At 41.0% G+C, this 16446-nt stretch overlaps 1 protein-coding gene across 1 annotated transcript; it reads left to right on the forward strand.

The window, feature by feature from the left end:
- The first annotated feature begins 2235 nt into the window (after nucleotides 1-2235).
- On the forward strand, nucleotides 2236-16278 carry slc35d1b (solute carrier family 35 member D1b). Its single transcript, XM_037544711.1, has 13 exons — nucleotides 2236-2443; nucleotides 4851-4884; nucleotides 6031-6117; nucleotides 7477-7544; nucleotides 7678-7749; nucleotides 7844-7912; nucleotides 9025-9127; nucleotides 12025-12117; nucleotides 12324-12391; nucleotides 13108-13186; nucleotides 13882-13964; nucleotides 14588-14640; nucleotides 14732-16278. Exons 1-13 carry the CDS (start codon nucleotides 2277-2279, stop codon nucleotides 14740-14742), a joined length of 987 nt encoding a protein of 328 aa, XP_037400608.1. The 5' UTR covers nucleotides 2236-2276; the 3' UTR covers nucleotides 14743-16278.
- The last annotated feature ends 168 nt before the right edge of the window (nucleotides 16279-16446 follow it).

Genomic DNA, 16446 nt, shown 5'->3' on the forward strand with positions numbered 1-16446 from the left:
GATCATTTGAGCGAACAGTGCTTTAGTGAATATGATCGTTTACTCTGAGTGGTAACGTTATAAAATCGTCAGATCTCTGGTTCAGTGAAGGTTTATGGAATGTGTGCCACAGCATGGCGGTCGCTACTTTACCACCTTTGGTCGACTGCAGTGCTGAAGCTTGATTGTTACAGTTAGGCCCTCAGTTTGGGCCGAAAACAAACCAACACCTCTACACTAATGCTAATTTCTGCTAGCGCCCCTATGGGATTCTAGTGGTATGTTAGCACTAAGCTAACAGCAATTCACATGAAACAGATTTTGGGCTGTTCTAGATTAAACTCACATTTGAAGTTTATAACAGACATTGTCACATATCTGATCCTGTATGTATCAGAGCTGCCGCCAGTGCTTTCCATTCCTAACGACTAACCGGAACACTACTTAGACTACGGCTCAGATTCACAGTCCGTGACGTATCTAGGACCTCCAGAAGGACTACAGTGATGTTTTTCTCTCCACTCATTGTAAATCAAAGCAGGACTGATTTCTGTGTGATTCCTAATTATGTTGGTAGTGTAAGGCCGTCATTCCAGCTACTGCGGTCTTAAACAATGGGAGAGCTTGCTGGGCTTTACCTACCCAGCCAGGAGACACCACAGAGAGAAGAAGAGTACTAAGAGTATCCTGACAGTGCTTATAGAGTTTAAAAACAAAGTGAAATTAAATAAAATTTTATTTTTGAGTTAACCCTATACTGCCTGCATTATGAGGCTTAAATATACATTAGATTCACTTTTCATGCAGACAATCGACCTGACTGTTCAACTCAAAAACATTTTTAAATAAAAAGGTGTTCAGGGGTCCTTGTGGGGTGTGTTGCCCTGAGGCAACATTGTGCGACGATATAGATCCGTGTTCCCTGAAGTGGTGAGGTCTGGCTCGTGACTGGCCGAATCCGTTCCACTGCCCTACAGCATTGCTTCTAGGCAACAAACCTACTTCTGCAAACTCTCCTAACAAAAAAACCTGATCATGAATGTTAGAAAGGAGGCTCTTCCCTTCATTCTTAACCTTGTCACTGTGGTTAAATATGTATGATGTTACTGCAAATTGGGAGAGATGTTTGTTGCCCTGAGGCAACATCATGCAGTAGAGCAGGGGTGCACAACTCTGGTCCTGGAGGGCCGGTCCAGCACAGTTTGGTGATTTACCTGCTCAAACACACCTGATTACACTTATTTGTTAATTGCCAGGTTAAGTAGGTGTGTCTGAGAAAGGAAACCTCCAAACTGTGCTGGACACCGGCCCTCCAGGACCAGAGTTGTGCACCCCTGCAATAGAGGGTTAACAGAAATCATTAGATGTTCTCTTCGGTTCTTCTAAGGTTCCCTTTGCTCTACTGTCCTGCTGTACTTCTTGTTGACCCCTCCGGCCTTCTGACCTACTCCTGTGCGCGCCTGCAGGCCGGCTCTGAAAGTGCCGAGTCATCTGCACTCAGCTTTTCTCAGCTCTGGATGAACGTTTATTGTGGATTTCAGTGACCAGAACTGTGTTTTATGCGTCATCACAGTGAAGGTGTCAGAACGTACAAAAACAAGCTCTAATATACACTGACCTATAATATACACACAGGTCAGCCCTGATAGCAAGCGGACAGTGGGCCGCTGATGGGAAAGCTTGTGGTCCTCTGGTGTTTTGCTCAGTGTTTTTCCATGCAGCCCACCGGTGTTTAAGCAGAGTATTAGACAAATTTCCACTTATCATCCCTCATTTTCCACCCACAGTGCAGTTTCATTACACTCTTTTTAAATACAAAAGGAATGAAATAGTAGCCCAGATAACTGTCCTTCTCTTTGCTCTGGAAGCATTTTGAGAAGATCCCACGTGACGAACACCTGAGTAGGTGTAAGTCAGAAGTTTGGGGACACCTTGCGGTTTTAATACCATTTAGGTTAGGTAATCCTTTATTAGTCCCACAGGTGGGACATTCTCAGTGCTACAGCAGGAAAGGGACAGCAAGGAAAAGAAGCAGCAAGAGAGAATTAATAAAGTTTTAACCTTATTAGTTAACACGGTTACAGTTACTTGGAATGAAAATGAGATGCTTTCTAATTACTTCTTTTTAATTAAGTTATTCTTTTAAGTTAATTTTGTGCCAACCTATCTGTTTTAAACATCTGAGTTAACAGTAGCTGAAATTTTGACTCTGGCTTGATATTATTGGGTGTACTTCCCCTTTAAGCGTATCCTGTCCGGGGGAGCGCTGGTTGGACCTCGGTGATCAGGCCGGCAGCATGGCGGAGCTGAGAGAGCGGAGGTCCGAGCGGAGCAGAGCGGAGCTGGAGGAGCACCGCGGCTCTGAGCGGTCAGCGCTGCTCCTCAACCTGCTGACCGCTCTGTTTTACGGACTCAGCTCCTTCCTCATCGTCGTGGTCAACAAAAGCGTCCTGACCAGCTACAGGTGAGCGTTTCCTGTTTCTCGGGTTTTCCCAGTGGAGGGAAAAGTTCAGCTGGACGACCGAGCACACACACACACACACACACACACATACAAACACACACATATACACACATACACACCTACAAACACACCTACACACACACACCCACACAAACACACACTCACACCTATACACACAAACACACACACACCTACACACACATACAAACATACACACCTACAAACACACACCTACACGCACACACACACAAACACACACCCCTACACAGACACACACATACAAACACACCCCTACACAGACACACACACACACACACCTACACACACATACAAACACACACCTACACACACACACATACAAACACACACACACCTACACACACATACAAACACACACCTACAAAGACGCAAACACACACACCTACACACAAACACAGACACACACACTTACACACACAGACACACACACCTACACACACACACACCTACACACACTAGTGGTCTCTGTTGAACACAGTTAAGTGTTTCTGTTGGTTTTTAATAGCTTTAAAATGATGTCAGACTCAAAAAACCATTCTTCACATTAGAGGTCTGCACAGTCCCCCTTGCCCACAACCAAAACGATTTGTCCCGCTCCCGCCCGCACGGTCCTGCGCACATCCGATATCTGACACAGTCTAATCACAAATACATTATCCTCTACTGAAATAACAGGTCAGTCATGGTCATCACTCCCTGTGAGAAACTTCACCAACCGGCATGTATCCCCAGTAAACACAGAGCAGGGACTAAACCACAGAGCGGTTATTGTTGGTGTTTTGCTGGGCAGCTGTGGCCGTCGGACTGAGGGCTCTGCTGTCTCTCTAATGCCTGATTCACATATGCTGCCTCTACATGGCTGAAGTGAAGCGACAGCATGAGCTACAGCTCGGTCTTTCATACATACAGCTGCGGAGCAGCGAGATAGATACACAGATGTTCCTGTTTCCGGACAGACAAACGGTCACATCAGTCACTCTGATCAATAGAAATATGATTTATAAAAGTGCATGGTATGTTTGTTTATCCTCGACAGCTTTCTGACTTGTGAATAGATTAAAAAGGTCAAGCCTTGTAGACCAACCGGGAAGTCCGTCTGCAGCACAGTGTTTATCTAACATTTATTAGCTAGGCTTTCTGCTTAATTTGAATTGGTTTTTAATGGCTTATTTGTTGTTTATTTTGTTGTATGACGTGCATGGCGCACGGGAAAAATCTGCGCTGGGTCTGTTGTCTAAACACTGGCACTTCAGTGCGGCATCTGGGACTCTGCCGCTTTGCACGCGCAGCCTGTGTGAAAGCACTGACCACTTAAGATGGGCACCGAAATGAAAAGCAAGATGCTTTCCATGTCGCTTCATGCTACGCAACCACAGTATGTGTGAATCAGGCCTGTGAGAATTTGCGTGTTGTTTGTGATTGGCTCCCCCCAACTCGTTTGGAATGACTTCATTTATTTGAACTGTTTTACTGTTATCATTTTATATTGTTCAGTATATGATTCAGTGATCGTTATACTTTGTTTAGATTATTCATTAATTTGAGGGATCTCTCTTCATGCATGTTTAGTCCTGCTCCCGCCTGCAGTGGGCTGGTTTCCTGCTCCTGCACACAACACTGAAAAATAGTCTCGCGTTGCAAGATATTGTTACGTGTGCAGATCTCTATTTCAGAGGAATCTGGGCAGAATTACAGTTTCTAGGCTATGAAGGAACAATTGGGTCAACCAGTCTGCTTACAGCGCCACCCTGAGGCAGAGCAGAGCTGCCGCTCTAGTTAGTTAAGACCACCAGAGACAGAAGCTGATTGTGAGGGAAGCAAATAAATAATGAGCTTCACTCAATCTGGATTGGAACATCTGTTTTACCCTGGCATACAGCATAACATCATTATAAGTTTATTTTTAGAGCCAGTGCAGAAATTTGAGACATTCAGGGGGTTTAACAGGTTAATTAGAGTTGTCCCGGACCCCTCAGGACCCTCTGTATTTCACACCTCAATCACATGGATTTGTTCAATTTCATCAGCACCACAACTGTACATTAATAACCCATAATATAAACTCATCTCCTTGTTTCTACATTCACTGTCCACTTTATCAGCTCCACTGACTGTATAGTTCTACAGTTACAGACTGTAGTCCATCTGTTTCTCTGCATACTTTGTTACCCTGCTCTTCAGTGGTCATGACCCCCATAGACCCCCACAGAATAGGTAGTATTTGGGTGGTGGGTCATTCTCACACTGCAGTGACATTGATGTGATGGTGGTATGTTAGGGTATGTTTGTGATGGTGTCGTGTTAGTGTGTGTTGCGTTGGTGCGATTGTCTGATGAGCCCCATGTTAATGTAGATGTTTCTGTTTCAGGTTCCCCTCATCTCTCTGTGTAGGGATCGGTCAGGTAAGAGCTCTTAATCACAGTGTATTGCGTAATCTCCTCTGTAACTGATCTTTGACTAGTTAGAGTCAGTGAACCAAGTATGTTCCACAACAGGTAACAGCTGATTTTAAAGCGATTGTTTGGGAGACAAAATCAGATTCCTCTGCTGCCCTAACCTTCCCCAAATATGGTCAGTCAGCTGAAACATTTCTCGACTGGGTGGCACCAGTTTTTGGCGTAAAGTCTTCACTGAATCCTTAGTTACGCTAGTTAGTTTAAAACTGTCCTTTTACTGAACTTGGTTGCACCACAAATCCATAAGCCGTGTCTTACCTAGTAACAGCTAACCAGTGTGCACATCGCTCTAACACCATAACGTCTTCAGAACCAAAACCTGCTGCCATGGAAACGCAGCAGCAGTTGGCTCTGACCTTTTCCACTGAGAAATATCCGCCATTGATGAAAACAATGTGTACAGGTTAAACTGAATAAACTGACTGTTTATTCTTTAATATTTCACTGAGAAACCAAATATGCAGCTATTTGAACGCCGGTTCCCTGATAATCGATGCAACAGCAGCCTCAGTTCAGCCGTTTGGGCTGCTCAGTCTCTGAGCTGGAGCTGTGGGTGTTTAGCTTCATGCTCTAAGTTTAAACCAGGTTGACAATCAGAGCTGCAAGTAAAATCACAAATACAAAGTTGAAATCACAGCTATAATGTTGACAAGGGTTCTACATAGAACCATTTACAGCACTTTCAATCAGTCTGAAGAACACTTTCATGATAGTATGAAGTATAATAGACAAGAGCGCTTAGTGTGCAGTGGAGCACAGTGGCAGTACTTCACAAAGAAACTATACTCACAAGAAGATGTTCTTCAGGGGTTCTTTAGCAAAGAAAATGGTTCTCCATAGAAACACGAACAGAAAGAAACTTTTGCCTGGTGAAATGGTTCTACAGACTAATGTAGAATGTGCTGTAGAAATGTTTTTATGTAGAACCTTTTTGAAAATGGCTCTAGATAGCTCCTAAAAGGGTTCTTCTATTGTTACAATCTCAAGCTTCTGAAATATGAAGTTCAGCTTAGTTGCTGTTCTTTAGAAGCTCCAGATCAGTTTTACTGTAAAAGTGTATTTTATTTTGTTTTATTTATTTATTTTTTACAGATGTTGGCCACAATGGTGGTGCTGTGGGTGGGAAAAGCTCTGAAAGTTATACATTTCCCTGATTTTGACAGAAATCTCCTGCGCAAGGTACTCTGCATTACACTGGTGATACGTTTTCTTGTGTGCCCAACTGTGCCGTGAAAAAATATCTGCCCCTTCCTGATTTCACTTCAGTCACACTTACCTGTTTCAGATGTTTGAAAGAAAATTCAAAATAAGACAGAGTCAACCTGAGTAAACACAGAATACCATTTTGAATTAATTATTTCATTTATTGAAGGAAAAAAAGTTAATACTAGCTGGCCTTACGGGGAAAAAACGGCTCAATCAACCCGTTAATCAAATTAAGTTGATAACTGGATCGATTAAACTAGACACACCCAGGCTTGATCAAAGCACAGCCTGGTTGAATCGAAACTTGACTTGTATAGAACCTTTGCAGCAATGTGAAGTGGGTTTAAAAGGCCTCACAAAGCTGCACATTCTGCTATGATGAAAAGAAATTCTCAAAAGTTATTAATCTCAGACTAAAAACGGTAACAGAGCTGTGTCTGAGGGACTGGGACTCCAGAGAACAACAGTGAGAGGCGTCATCTCCAACTAGAGAAAAACCAGAGCTAATGGTGGTAAAACTTCCCAGAAGTGTTTGGCCGACCAGAATTCCTCCAGAAGCACAGCCACGGTTCTTCCAAGACGTCACAAAAGAACCCAGAAAAACACCTAAGGATGTTTAGGCCTTGCTTACCTCAGATAAGGTCAGTGTCCATGATTCCACCATTAAAAGGAGACAAAATGGTATCCATAGGAGAGCTGCAAGGCCAAAACACTGCTAACCAGAAGGAACATAAAGGATTGTCTAAACACCTTGATGTGGAGCTTTTTAGAAGACAGGGTTTCTGTCAAAGTGACAGAACTGACACAAAGTGACCTTGTTCCTGAAAGCCTTCCAGAGGGGCTGAAAAAAGCAAGGGAGAGTAATCCAAAGATTTTTAAAAACATTAAGTAAAACCTAAAATATAGAAGCAATAGCACCTACGCTCAAATTACACTACGTCACATCTGACATTATCACTGTATCCCATATCCTTACTTCACATCACATTTCTGTGCATGTGGTGCTGTAATCATTTACCACAATCCAGTGGAGTCATATTTTGAGTTGTGTTGACTCCACACGCTCCGTCCTGATTCCAAGCTTTTAATTTGATTCTGTTTGAAAAGATTACGTTATTAAAAGGTCAAAATATATTCCTTCCTCCTGAGAGAAATGAATTTAAGGCACATAGTTGGACCTTAAAACCACTGTTGTACCTTTAAGGGCACCTTCACATTGTTTGTACCTTGATGAATTAAAAATGCACCTAAACAGAACCTTCATTTCTAACAGTGCTGGCTTTGGTGTGTAAGAACTGGGTAAAGACAGAACTACCTCTCTCCTCTCTGCAGACTTTCCCTCTTCCTCTGCTCTACGTGGGGAATCAGCTGACTGGCCTGTTCGGAACAAAACAAGTCAAGTAAGAGCTGAGATTGGGTTCATGGTGAATGTTCTGAGATTCATAATGAATGTTCTGAGAGTAGAGAGAGCAAACAGAGTGGGTGTCCGCTGAACACTGAATGTCTATTGCATGTCTGTGTGTGTGTGGTCAGTCTGCCGATGTTCACGGTTCTCCGGAGGTTCTCCATCCTCTTCACCATGCTGGCTGAGGGCTACCTGCTGAAGTGAGTTCAGATTTACCCTTGTGTGCATTTCGAGTGCTGTAACATTTTTTTTTTTTCAGTTTTCTGCCTCTAACATATCTGTCTGCATGAGCAGGAAGACATTCTCATGGTCCATTCAGGCTACAGTGTTCACTATGATCTTCGGAGCGTTCATCGCTGCCAGGTAAGCAGAACAAAGCTCTGCCTGATTGGCTAAAACGCAGTGTGGCTCAGCTCACCATAGGATGATAAATAGGATGCAGCACAGCAGAGACATGTACCTTCAAACTATATTGTAAAGGAATTATTTTATAATACAGATTTTTCACAATCAACTGGTTAAGATATAAACATCATTGTTCAGAGCGGATTGTTGTGAAACACTGCGCTCTAGAGTGAAAGCTGTCACAGAAAGTTCCTACATGAACTGGTTCTGAATTCACTGCCTCATGACTGAGACGCTGTTTTATAAGAGTTTAGAGAACTTCAACTCCATTCATGGTGGAGGGACACATGCAGGGCGCTGTGCAGCAAAATAGTCCCCAAAGAAAACTCATTATTCCAGATTTTCCACTGTTTTCCATCATCAACATTCCATATAAACTCAGAAGACTCGTGTAGGTTCTCTGGTGGCTCTCTATGGTAAATAAAGTGTCTATATCTGTGTTGTTGTCATGGCGACACCTGGTTCCCATCACCACCAGTACAGACATCTGAACCACTTCACACCAAACCCTCTGAATCCCTCTGATTATACCTCACACACTGGATTATGGGGGGATTTTGACAAACTGGGCTTCGTCTCATCCTAACAGCTGTATTGCTTGAGTAGAACAGGTGGGGTTTACACTGTAAAAATGTGGTGATGAGCAGTTTAACTGGAATTATTAAACTCTGCAATCAATGGTTATATTATAAACATTTCTCCTCCGTTCCTCTTCACTCAATTCTGAATTCTGAGCTCAGGGAAACATGTTGAAATTAGTATCTGGTAATCGACAGACGTAGACCTCCTAAAGCTGCATCGTCATTCTACAAAACCACCACTGATTTTCTCATAGAGAAAAACAGCTTATACCTGGAGCTCCTTATGGGGCGGAATATGCATTTATCAGTTAAATTAATACTGATAATTTGTTCTATTACTCTTAAGCTTTATCACCTGTCTGTATGAAAAGTGCTCTACAAATAAAGATACTTTTAATAAAGCTATTATAACAACAACACTGTCCACACGTTTAGACGTCATGCTGTTCTCTCTGTGACGTCCAGCGCTCATTAAACTGTTTATTACAGCACAGATTTGGCTTTCGACCTGCAAGGATACATCTTTATCACCCTAAACAATCTTCTTACCGCAGCCAATGGAGCATACATGAAGCAGAAACTGGACTCTAAGGTACTCAGAAACTACATTTAGAGTCGGTTATTCATTCAGTCTAATGAGAAACTGTAGAACAGACTCGGTTTATATCACAACACCTACATTTAGAGCCGGTTATTCATTCAGTCTAATGAGAAACTATAGAACAGACTCGGTTTATATCACAACACCTACATTTAGAGCCGGTTATTCATTCAGTCTAATGAGAAACTATAGAACAGACTCGGTTTATATCACAATACCTACATTTAGAGTCGGTTATTCATTCAGTCTAATGAGAAACTGTAGAACGGACTCGGTTTATATCACAATACCTACATTTAGAGCCGGTTATTCATTCAGCCTAATGAGAAACTGTAGAACGGACTCGGTTTATATCACAATACCTACATTTAGAGCCGGTTATTCATTCAGTCTAATGAGAAACTGTAGAACAGACTCGGTTTATATCACAATACCTACATTTAGAGCCGGTTATTCATTCAGTCTAATGAGAAACTGTAGAACGGACTCGGTTTATATCACAATACCTAATTTAGAGTCGGTTATTCATTCAGTCTAATGAGAAACTGTAGAACGGACTCGGTTTATATCACAATACCTACATTTAGAGCCGGTTATTCATTCAGTCTAATGAGAAACTGTAGAACGGACTCGGTTTATATCACAATACCTACATTTAGAGCCGGTTATTCATTCAGTCTAATGAGAAACTGTAGAACAGACTCGGTTTATATCACAACACCTACATTTAGAGCCGGTTATTCATTCAGTCTAATGAGAAACTGTAGAACAGACTCGGTTTATATCACAATACCTACATTTAGAGTCGGTTATTCATTCAGTCTAATGAGAAACTGTAGAACAGACTCGGTTTATATCACAACACCTACATTTAGAGCCGGTTATTCATTCAGTCTAATGAGAAACTGTAGAACAGACTCGGTTTATATCACAACACCTACATTTAGAGCCGGTTATTCATTCAGTCTAATGAGAAACGATAGAACAGACTCGGTTTATATCACAACACCTACATTTAGAGCCGGTTATTCATTCAGTCTAATGAGAAACTATAGAACAGACTCGGTTTATATCACAATACCTACATTTAGAGTCGGTTATTCATTCAGTCTAATGAGAAACTGTAGAACGGACTCGGTTTATATCACAATACCTACATTTAGAGCCGGTTATTCATTCAGCCTAATGAGAAACTGTAGAACGGACTCGGTTTATATCACAATACCTACATTTAGAGCCGGTTATTCATTCAGCCTAATGAGAAACTGTAGAACGGACTCGGTTTATATCACAATACCTACATTTAGAGCCGGTTATTCATTCAGCCTAACGAGAAACTGTAGAACGGACTCGGTTTATATCACAATACCTACATTTAGAGCCGGTTATTCATTCAGCCTAAAGAGAAACTGTAGAACGGACTCGGTTTATATCACAATACCTACATTTAGAGCCGGTTATTCATTCAGCCTAACGAGAAACTGTAGAACGGACTCGGTTTATATCACAATACCTACATTTAGAGCCGGTTATTCATTCAGCCTAACGAGAAACTGTAGAACGGACTCGGTTTATATCACAATACCTACATTTAGAGCCGGTTATTCATTCAGCCTAACGAGAAACTGTAGAACGGACTCGGTTTATATCACAATACCTACATTTAGAGCCGGTTATTCATTCAGCCTAACGAGAAACTGTAGAACGGACTCGGTTTATATCACAATACCTACATTTAGAGCCGGTTATTCATTCAGCCTAACGAGAAACTGTAGAACGGACTCGGTTTATATCACAATACCTACATTTAGAGCCGGTTATTCATTCAGCCTAACGAGAAACTGTAGAACGGACTCGGTTTATATCACAATACCTACATTTAGAGCCGGTTATTCATTCAGCCTAACGAGAAACTGTAGAACGGACTCGGTTTATATCACAATACCTACATTTAGAGCCGGTTATTCATTCAGCCTAACGAGAAACTGTAGAACGGACTCGGTTTATATCACAATACCTACATTTAGAGCCGGTTATTCATTCAGCCTAACGAGAAACTGTAGAACGGACTCGGTTTATATCACAATACCTACATTTAGAGCCGGTTATTCATTCAGCCTAACGAGAAACTGTAGAACGGACTCGGTTTATATCACAATACCTACATTTAGAGCCGGTTATTCATTCAGCCTAACGAGAAACTGTAGAACGGACTCGGTTTATATCACAATACCTACATTTAGAGCCGGTTATTCATTCAGCCTAACGAGAAACTGTAGAACGGACTCGGTTTATATCACAATACCTACATTTAGAGCCGGTTATTCATTCAGCCTAACGAGAAACTGTAGAACGGACTCGGTTTATATCACAATACCTACATTTAGAGCCGGTTATTCATTCAGCCTAACGAGAAACTGTAGAACGGACTCGGTTTATATCACAATACCTACATTTAGAGCCGGTTATTCATTCAGCCTAATGAGAAACTGTAGAACGGACTCGGTTTATATCACAATACCTACATTTAGAGTCGGTTATTCATTCAGCCTAACGAGAAACTGTAGAACGGACTCGGTTTATATCACAATACCTACATTTAGAGCCGGTTATTCATTCAGCCTAACGAGAAACTGTAGAACGGACTCGGTTTATATCACAATACCTACATTTAGAGCCGGTTATTCATTCAGCCTAATGAGAAACTGTAGAACGGACTCGGTTTATATCACAATACCTACATTTAGAGTCGGTTATTCATTCAGCCTAATGAGAAACTGTAGAACGGACTCGGTTTATATCACAATACCTACATTTAGACCAGGTTATTTAATTCTAATGTATTTATTTTGTATGTGTGTGAAAAGTCTCACTGTGTGTGTTTTTAGGAGCTGGGTAAATATGGGCTGCTGTATTATAACGCTTTATTCATGATTGTCCCCATCGTGGCTTTAGCATATTACACTGGAGACATTGACAAAGTAAGACTTCTTCATCTTTTTACTTTCATTACTGTTGAAATTGTTTCTAATTTGGTAAAAAAATAATGCAGCATCCCATTATTATTACTATTATTATTATAGCTTTATTTATAATATACTCTGTGTATGAAACACATCATAGAATTAAAAGATCGTTCTGTCTGTATATTAAATGTAATAACAGTGAAGTTCTCTGTGTTTGTCAGGCTGTAGAGTTTGATGGATGGACTGATGTGGTCTTTATTGGTCAGTTTATTCTGTCCTGTGTGATGGGGTAAGAACACACATTTACTCACACACTAGATCAGGGGTCCACCACTAAAAGGGCCGTATTAAAGAATCTCAGTAAATCTGTAGCTGGAAAAAAAAGTTTTTATTTTATTTTTAATGAATGTTGTGCTGTAACCCGAACTGGTCAGTGTTCATTCAAACAGTAAAATATCCACACTTGTACTAGACCTCAAAATATTATTATTACATGTATACTTGAAGAATGTAAACGTTCCCAGGAGCTCAGTCTATTAAACCTACCTATATGCTTGAGCTCGACACCTGCCATCCTTTCCTTCAGACTTGGGCTTAACCTGAGCTGATATTAAGTATTTATATTGGCTGAAATGCATTTTGGTGATATGACTGGTGTGGGATTGTGTAGAATTGAGGTGTAACATCTGTCCCATAGACTGTTGTTGGGGTACAAGAGTCAGAGCGCAGATTACATTGCAGTGCATGCTGGGTACTGTAGTGCACCGCACTGTGAAACAGGCTAATATTAATATAAAATGAAAACACCGGACAGAACTATTGTCCTATTAGCAGGCTTTGGGTTTGACACGTGTTCTGAGGCTCATTATTCAGTATTTACATGGATGAAAACTTGTGATTATTAATGTGTGTGTATTTGTGTTTGTACGTTTTCGTCTGTGTGTGTATCTGTGTGTGTGTGTGTGTGTGTGTGTGTGTGTGTGTGTGTGTGTATGCGCATGTTAGGTTCATCCTGATGTACTCCATCGTTCTGTGTACGCACTACAACTCCGCCCTCACCACCACGATCATCGGCTGCCTTAAGGTCCGTTACAGTCAGAAGACCTTTCTGGTGGTGTATAGAACCATCTACAGCACGTTCTCCATCAATCTGAGAAACCCTTTATTTATGCATAGATATAGATTTATATCTGTATAGAACCGTTTTCTTTACTAAAGAACCCTTGAACCATCACTTGTAAGAGTCTAGAAGACACAATATTTTATTGAGTTGAATTTGGTGAGAAATTAATGTGTTTTTTTTACGGAAAGAACAAAAAAATCCTTTACATTTTTACTGTCATACAGAATGGAAATCAGGTATGAATGTAGTTGATAGTGTAACAGTGTAATTAAAATACTATGAATGTATTAATAATAACACTGTTAACGTATCATAACACACACACGGCAAAATGCTGCAGATTAGCATTGTTAGCACAAATGAAAATTTCAGGAGTCGCAGATATTTTTGTACATTTAAAAAACGTAAAAACAAATTTATTTCTGTTTCCGTGGCGATTTCTATCTAAATGCGTCCCAGAAACTAATGCAGTGCGTCCAACACTGCAGGCAGCGTGGAGTCTTTTTTATGCAGTAATAGGAAAAACAGTAGCTCACAGAAACCTTCCATTCCACACACTGATCCATTTGACTGACCAACTACTGATTTTAACCTGATAGAGGGATTAAAACATCAGAAACTGGGTCAGTAATATTCTCACTCTTTCTTTCCTTTAGAACATCCTGGTGACGTACATTGGGATGGTGTTTGGAGGAGATTATATCTTCACCTGGTTAAACTTCATCGGATTGAATATCAGGTAGAAAACCTGCAGACACCTTCACTGAGAGAACGGACATGGTTCCTTAACACAAACAGCACATTTACAGTAACTCAGTGTGTGAGGTGTAAACAGAGGGATTCAGAGGGTTTGGTGTGAAGTGGTTCAGGCGTCTTTACAGTGGTGGTGAACCAGGCGTCGCCAAGACTACATCACAGATACAGACATTTTATTTACCATCCAGAACCACCAGAGAACCTACACGAGTCTTCTGAGCTTATATGGAATGTCGATGATGGAAAATAGTGGAAAATCTGGAATAATCCATTTTCTTTGGGGACTATTTTGCCGCACAGCGCCCTGCATGTCTCCCTCCACCATGAATGGAGTTGAAGTTCTCTAAACTCTCATAAAACAGCGTCTCCGTCATCAGGCAGTGAATTCAGAACCAGTTCATGTAGGAACTTTCTGTGAGGAGCTTTTAGAGGGGGACGTCTGGTTCCCATCACCACCACTGTGGACAGTTCTGACTCTTAAGTTTGTCTAGAATAGAGCATTTCACTCCAAACCGCTCTGAACCCGTTCTGTTTACATCTTAACTGTGTAATTCTGTTGGAAATTGAAAATGGACTTCCTCTTTACTGTAGTTGTGTTTCTCACAGCATTGCTGGAAGTCTGGTCTACTCCTACATCACCTTCAGTGAGGAACACAGGAGTGAGTGCAGATACACTCTGACACCAAACTCACAACCACAGATTAATTTTTACTTTCATTTTTCATTCATTCCCTCTCTCTCTCCACACAGAGACTCAGTAGTATGAGCTGGCTGAAGCTGACTGGCTGAAGCTGACTGGCTGAGGCTGACTGGCTGAGGCTGACTGGCTGAAGCTGACTCACTGGCTGAAGCTGACTCACTGGCTGAAGCTGATTGACTGAAGCTCACTGACTTTCTGAAGCTGACTGACAAACATATTGGCTGATGCTGACTGTCTGAAGCTGATTGTCTGAAGCTGACTGACTGAAGCTCATTGACTCACTGAAGCTGACTGACTGACGCTGACTGACAGATTGGCTGAAGCTGACTGGCTGAAGCTGACTGACTGGCTGAAGCTGACTGACTGAGTGAAGCTGACTGACAAACAGATTGGCTGAAGCTGACTGTCTCAAGCTGATTGTCTGAAGCTGACTAACTGAAGTTGACTGACTTTCTGAAGCTGACTGACAAACAGATTTGCTGAAGCTGACTGACTGGTTGAAGCTGACTGTCTGAAGCTGATTGTCTGAAGCTGACTGAATTTCTGAAGCTGATTGACAAACAGATTGGCTGAAGCTGACTGACAAACAGATTGGCTGATCCTGACTGGCTGAAGCTGATTGGCTGAAGCTGACTGATTGACTGTAGCTGACTGACTGTCTGAAGCTGACTGAAGCTGACTGACTGAAGCTGACTGACAAACAGATTGGCTGATGCTGACTGGCTGAACCTGATTGGCTGAAGCTGCTTGGCTAATGCTGAATGGCTAAAGGGCTGAGGCTGATTGGCTAAAAGGCTGAACCTTACTGGCTTAAGCTGATTGGCTGACTGAATTGTATCCCATAGTGCCTTTGTACTATTTACCTCGGACCAAATGTTTAGGTTGTTATTTGTAATCACACTAAATCGTGTAATTTTTTTTATCATGCACAGTGTATAAAATATTTTATACTGTTGAAGATCAACTTTATATTGTTCAGGAAAAATCTAGTTTAGGGCAGTAATCATAGATTAGACATTATGTTTTGACTGTCTGTAATTTGTATTATGTCAGTGCCTGTGATATAAGTTAAATGATCCCACCTTGATGAAATATTTCAAACCTACTCAATATAATGGATTTTGTAATATTATGTTTCACGTTAATTAAACCTGAGTGCTCTGTCAAACAAGCATGAGTCAACCTGATCAACTGAAACAAAATGCTGCATAATAAGGACATATTTTACGATTTAAAAGTTTATCAATCTATTATGAAGTTTCAAAAAATCAGATTGTATCGTTACCATATTTTTTATACAGTTACAAACTGTTATGGTAAAACACTTAATGAAGTGATCGGTTTGAATATATTGTTGATCATTTTATTGTATTTTATTCCGCATTGAGTCTTTACATTTGTGTAGTAAATGGTAAAATATTTTTTTGTTTTTCTAACTTAAAATAAGTTTGTTAGCACACATTCTCTACAAAGAACATGCCATTGTTTTTGCACAATGTCTATTGTTATTTCAACTATTTGTAACTTCTACACAGATCACATTTGGTTTTATTTTTTTCCCAATGTGTTAAATTTAGTAAATAAACAGTAACTAAGATTTCAGGTTCTGGCTCACTGAAGCTCCACTGAGGCGGCCCACTGGCTTTCCGCTCAGTGTTTTCTGGGCGGCCCATTTGGTAGTTAAGAACGATGTTGGCCAAAATCCCACTTACCACTCATTTTACTCTCAGTCCAATTTACTGACTTTCCCTTTGTTTTTCTTTTA

The sequence above is a fragment of the Pygocentrus nattereri genome, chromosome 2 (genome assembly GCF_015220715.1).
Source record: "Pygocentrus nattereri isolate fPygNat1 chromosome 2, fPygNat1.pri, whole genome shotgun sequence".
NCBI classification, from domain to species: Eukaryota; Metazoa; Chordata; class Actinopteri; order Characiformes; family Serrasalmidae; genus Pygocentrus; species Pygocentrus nattereri.

Excerpts from the sequence above, each read along its gene's own strand:
- slc35d1b (XM_037544711.1), top strand. The coding sequence starts at position 2,277 with ATGGCGGAGCTGAGAGAGCGGAGGTCCGAGCGGAGCAGAGCGGAGCTG. Across the intron at positions 7,913-9,024 it reads GGAGCGTTCATCGCTGCCAG|CACAGATTTGGCTTTCGACC; the intron begins GTAAGCAGAACA and ends TGTTTATTACAG. Across the intron at positions 9,128-12,024 it reads AGCAGAAACTGGACTCTAAG|GAGCTGGGTAAATATGGGCT; the intron begins GTACTCAGAAAC and ends GTGTGTTTTTAG.